Below are 6,000 nucleotides of genomic sequence, written 5' to 3' on the forward strand. Positions count from 1 at the left end.
GTAACGCTCTTCATCCGCATTCAGTTCCCCACAAGGGTGTTAACTATGTTTTCCCCGACAAGAGTGGTGTGTGGTCCTGTGCATGGAGCCCAGGTCACAAATCATGTGACGTTTAGCTACACTATGCACGGAGAATCATTGGATCGGTGACCGTGTTTGGCAGCTTGACTCCTGAGGGTTTCTGGGACTTTAGTCCTGTCCCACCACGAAGCACATCTGATTCATGTGGTTTCAGCTTAGGCAAGTGAGTTTGTTCATAACTGAATCTGCTCACTAAGTAGAAAATGGGTACCTGGTGGGATAGGTCATGTGATTACAACCTCCCAGCGCCTAACAGACAGCGTGGGTTATCCGGGTTATAATGTGCCGTTTTATTCATTATTTCAGCATACCTACTGTGGACTTTGGCGCCCTATAAAGGGGCACATCATTAGTAGAAGTAGTACATACAGTAATCGTTAGCTCATTCTATTGTTCAGTCGGTTGTAATTGACGGGATATTTTGTGACATGAAGCTCACCGTATTCAGCGACGGTAAATACTTTCTCTGCTGCCGTTCTCTGTAATGAGATATAGAACGTATCGGACGATGCAATATACATCATATGGAAATAAATACATTATCAAATTCAAGCGTGGGGAATAGTTGCCGAATTTTGCTAGTCAGTGTGGCGAGCTATGTATGAACGTCATTAGCTCATGAGAAAATTCACCAGCCTGAAATCTGAATGAAGACACGGTTGTGCCAGTGGTTATTTCCAACTCTGTCAAAGACATGTACATACATGGGCCATATACAGCGTACACCTTACATGATGGGACTGCTTAACGGTCAAAGCGTCCACTCGTCACGTTGAAGCCTCGTGTTCGATTCCATTCATGAGTACAATGTCTTAACGAAACCGAAAAAGCTCTTCCCAGATCACATACCACGAGTGTATATTTGTTTCAGCATGTGCGATGTCTAGACCAGACAACCTAGAGGTTGTCACTATGCAGTACGATGACAGAGCTTGTGTTTTTCAATCACGATGAAATACTGATGATACCAGGTATTCGCGAAAAGGTGAACTCATCCAGTCCCATCAGTGGCACCGTCATAAACATGTTGTTCAGTTGTCCTTGTGCCCCCTCCAGAATATTGCTTAAAACGGAATAAAATCATATACACTCACTCTATAGGTTAAGTGCCACATACGTACAATAAGCAACACTTACACCAGCGGTGACTTTGATCTTCCAGTCACCAAGTACTGGTTCGGTGGAGATGGGCAAGTAGTTGGTGATGACGCCGCTGGCGGCCTTCAAGCCCACCCACTGCTTGATCTTGTTGGAGTTGGAGTCCTAAAAGTGTAATTGCAAAATCATGGTGTGTGTAATATCGAAAACGATTACATTAACAGAAACTAGATGTGAATTACTATGAATCTGTTATTTATTATCTTGTTATGTGTTATTTCTTACTATACGTTTTCAAATCTGTGTCCTGCGTTGTATCGTGTATTTGCACGTTGGCTACAGTCAACAGTCAGCTTGACATTTTTAAATAAGTAATTTCGCAGAGTTGCTCACTAAAATGCTGATGTCCATGGCGCCGGTGTACAGCTTCATGTCGGGGAACAGGGAAAATGCCCGGAAATGTACTGAAATTACCGAAACAAATCAAGTTAGAATCTTTTCGTAGTTAGACTACTTTTCTTCTGCATGGCCAACTAACACTTTAACCACTGGACTGCCCCTAACGTTTTGAGGAAGAACAACTTGTGAGAGCAGTCGGGAATCTTCGAGAACTTCCATGAACCTCCGGACACTTCAGGGAACGTGTTTATCCGAAAATACTTAGACTTACTCTTATCAGATCGAACTGAATCCACAGAATGTAGAAGACGTCTAATTACGTATTACTCATGAAGTAATAGAAACTATTTACACTGCCGTCTTTCTGTCTACAAAGGAAGGACTTATCGCACGTCAATAACACTGGACCAGCTGAGCCCATGGTCTGGAAACGTTCGTAGCCCTAGGAATTCTTAACTTTGTTGGTAGCCAATGTATTAAGAATGGGCTTACGGAGTTCGTAGGGCTGCGAAAGTTTCGAGAATAGCTAGGCAGCAGAGTGCTTCATTCCCAGAGGTTGTTCTGATTCCCGTATGAGACTCAAACTATAACAGACCACGAACTTGATAAACAAGAAGCCGACTTTTAGCCACAGTGAATGCAGCTTTGATCCGATTTACGGCACTGGTACGTTTTAATGTTTTTACCGCACTGCGATGTATTATGTAATCCCCGGACACCTCCTCCAGGAGGACGAAGGACATTATTCAGAAGAACGCACAGCATTGTCTGTTTCGTTGACTGACCTGTCTGACCAGGCTTATAGGTTGCCTTGTCCGTTTGGATGAAGACAGACATGTTCTTGCTTTTGTAGGTCAGCCATGTGACGCCGTCGAAAGTCAAACCACCTCTTCCTGCTACGTGCAGTCTGTAGCTTCCGCTGGGGATATCGTTGGGTACCTGATCATATCAAGAAATCAGATGTAGAACCAATTTTCAAACAATGTTTCCACAGTGAATGTTTATATCTAAATAACATGATGCCCTGCCAAACCAATCAGTAAAAATGATATTGATAGAAGCGAACGAAACAGACAGCAATATCGCAGTTGTAGTTGCTTAACGCTGCAATATTCCAGCCATGTGATAGCGTTCTATGAATAATAACGCCTCGACCAGACAATCTGGTGATCAACAGTATGAACATAAACTACGCACTTGGGATACTATGGTAGCTAGCACATACCCTCGCCACCAGGGTACGATGATCAATACACTAAGATAGACATTTATTAATAATGAAGAATGCTATCTCCACAGACGTACAAAACAAAATAATTTATTAAATGGTTCTGTTTACCTTGATGGTCATACTTTGGGGCTGACCTGTAAATAAAATATTACATTGATTGAAGTGATGCAATGAATATATCCATTGTTAAGTGACAGTGTTATTTATTGGGTAAGTACATGTTCTGCTATAGTTGTACTTGTGCTATATTTTGTTATGGAAGGTACAACTGAGTACTATATCCTCACACACTTTTCCACTATATTCAGACCCAGTCAGTGAGAGAATCTTCTGGAGTCTATTTCTTTGGCACATAAGAGGATCTTACTCTTGCTTCACATCTCCCATTATATCTCAAGGTACACGCGCACTAACAAATCATACCTGCTCGTAATACAAGTCTAGGAAACTTCACAGCTGTTGCAGTGAGGCGAATATTATCCCTTGAAATATAGTAAATTATTGCTATTATCACTGGTTTTGTATTTCACTGCCTTTGAATTTGTATTGGTACTATAACACATTTGTGGCGATATTTGTTAATATGTTTACTTATATTAATTTAGATTACAATTGTTATACTTATTTCAAATTGCATTGTTTTGCATTGTTTCACATCGAGTTCTTTGGGAATTGATTTCCGTGTATTGTTTAATTTCAAATTGGGAATCGTGAAATAACACTGCATATTTTATAGGACATTAAAATACAGTTGGAGTGTTATAAATGAGAATAAAATATGAGTACTTTTATCTGACTTTATCTACATGAATATGGGACATCCCCTAATAGCAAACAAGTCTCGGTTCATTATTCACTCATTCTCAATAACGGTACAAATGCTGTCGCCGCCATGATTCTCGTAAACTTAATTAGCAAATGTTGTTAGTATGGCCTGATAATGGTACCAATCTGTCCAACATCGTGCGTAAACAGTCCAATAACTCCGAAAGTATATTTGTTACAGCTCAGGTAATAGATCAGTTTGAAATGTTCTAGTCTGTCGACGGTAGCAAAACTTTGCGGTTTAACTTATCGCAGTTTGGTATTATAATACAAAGAGAGTGAAAGCCCTTTAAACCGGAAGCCCTGTAATCAGAAGCTAGTTAATTTATGGTCATTTATACGTCCTATAATCCGGCGTCTATCTATTCGGTATTGCGACACAGCAAAGACCGCCCAATCGACTGTTTGTACAATAATTAACGCTGTCGTAACCGGCATCCGGTATATCGACTCTCCTGAAGGTCGGCTGAACGTGTATTAAACACAGTCGTCATTAAGCTCTTTGATGTTGCATCATAAAAATACCGTGCTGTACGGATAAGACGTAGACCTAAGCTGATGCGGTAAAGTACTGAGTGATACGTGTGACTTGTATTACAAATGAATTGTCGTGTGAATAAAGACAATAAATTTTACATATTACGTCACTGACGCGTTTCTGACTCCCTGTATATATACATGTAGTAAACACATGACCATTTCTGACCCTGTTTTGAAAGAGAAAGCTATTCAGTTTGCTTTGGAATTAAATGAACAAGAGTTCTTCAGTCATATTTTACGGCATACGGAAGATCAGTTTCAGGTTGAAAAAGGAAAAGTTCTATGTTGATTTTGCCGGTCCCAAGAAATGTCGGTTTTGAGGGTTTCCACTTGACCTGGATATTAGTACGTTGATATTGGTCACAAGTTTCATTTTTTGCAAATTGTTCAGCCAGTGCATTCTCTTTAGATAAATGGATTTTATGAAATTTCCGTAACCACCGCCAAGTCAGGTAAGTGTGCTCCATTTCATATATTTTAAGTTATATTTAGAACACGAAGTATGTCAGATGGAAATATCAGTCAAAGCGTGTGTGAAGCTAATGGTAACTTACTGCTTGATTTACCAGAGAAAGTAATCTCCCTTACTTAAATGTTCGTTACCAGGGTATTTGAAACTATATAGCTTGTGAAGGTTTGGTACTTTTTTCAAATATCACGTGACGCCTATCCAACCTGGGAAGTCATGAGGATATGTAAAATCACCAAAGACTTAAAATTGACATTCATCTGAAATAGTAAGTAACGATGTTACGAACATCTCATTTCTAAATAAAAATGACACAATCACTTACTATTCAGTTATTAGTCACGTTTTAGAGTTTACAAAGCAATGTCACTCTGTATTTGACAGACGTATAATTGGGCAATAGAAACGTTGCCTTAACACCAATGACAACCGCTAGGAATATTTCATCCTTGTAACGGATATGTTTGCCACTTCGACTGGATTATAATTAAGCTACAGTCCTATATTTCCCAGAATATGTATTGCTAGTCTCATTTTAAATAATTACAGTAACATTATTTGAAATAATTGATTTATATCCCCAAAAGACTGAATGATAACATGTAGATTTTGATAAAGTATTGGTCACTTCATGACATTTGTTTTATGTGAATCCTGCGTTGCTAGATTTTGCTTTCACATAGTTTGGTCAAAATTTTATCCTGAACTGTACTTCTTGGGATTAGTTAGTCTACCTAGCGTGTAATCAACCAGCGTGTGTAGTGAAATTTCAAAATTAGCACATCTGACTGTTCTACCAGCATGTTGCCCCCGTGGTAAAACAATAGCGATAAGTGACAACACAATAATAATCGTTCGGTAAACAACTGTTTGATTAGGGTGCCCCAAATTATGAGACAAATCATCAGATTAGTCTATTGATTTCATGTGACTGCAAACTATGGTTTTGTTGCAATTACTAGATTTATGGGGTTTAGTGGGCAATATGAGGGTCTCTACCTTGCGGTATATCTTCACAAGCAGAGGCAATGGATTGCGCCCCGTTAGAGATCGTTGCCGTGAGGTTGACGTTAGAGGGTGCTTTGAGGATGTTGACACTGATATTGAAATCCATGCCAGGTCTGACTGATGTCGGGCTGAGTATGACGTACGAGCTGAAACAGAAATGCCCTTCATGAATGCTTGGTCTATATACGTATAAACTACATGATATTGATAACATGGTACGTGTTTGAGTAAATGTGTTTAACGTCGCGTATTTTGTTTCCTTGAATACGGTTTTAACGATTTTAAATCTGTAGGTTTACGCAGCTGTGAACAGAGCCCACGTGTCTGGTACCTGTTGACGTCACGTCAT

The 6,000-nt window shown here is 39.6% G+C and overlaps 1 protein-coding gene across 1 annotated transcript in view; it reads right to left on the minus strand.

Annotated features, from left to right (window-relative positions):
- The window catches only part of LOC137272088 (CD109 antigen-like), a 37,112-nt gene extending 31,443 nt beyond the window's left edge, over window positions 1-5,669 (minus strand). Inside the window, exons 1-6 of the mRNA XM_067804452.1 lie at window positions 5,643-5,669; window positions 2,918-2,943; window positions 2,364-2,517; window positions 1,573-1,643; window positions 1,219-1,344; window positions 521-560 (exon numbers count right to left, since the gene is read on the minus strand). Coding sequence (XP_067660553.1) covers window positions 521-560; window positions 1,219-1,344; window positions 1,573-1,643; window positions 2,364-2,517; window positions 2,918-2,929 — 403 coding nt within the window. The 5' untranslated portion in view covers window positions 2,930-2,943; window positions 5,643-5,669. The remainder of the gene's footprint in view (window positions 1-520; window positions 561-1,218; window positions 1,345-1,572; window positions 1,644-2,363; window positions 2,518-2,917; window positions 2,944-5,642) is intronic.
- Window positions 5,670-6,000: the final 331 nt, after the last annotated feature.

The sequence above is a fragment of the Haliotis asinina genome, chromosome 2 (assembly GCF_037392515.1).
Source record: "Haliotis asinina isolate JCU_RB_2024 chromosome 2, JCU_Hal_asi_v2, whole genome shotgun sequence".
NCBI lineage: Eukaryota > Metazoa > Mollusca > Gastropoda > Lepetellida > Haliotidae > Haliotis > Haliotis asinina.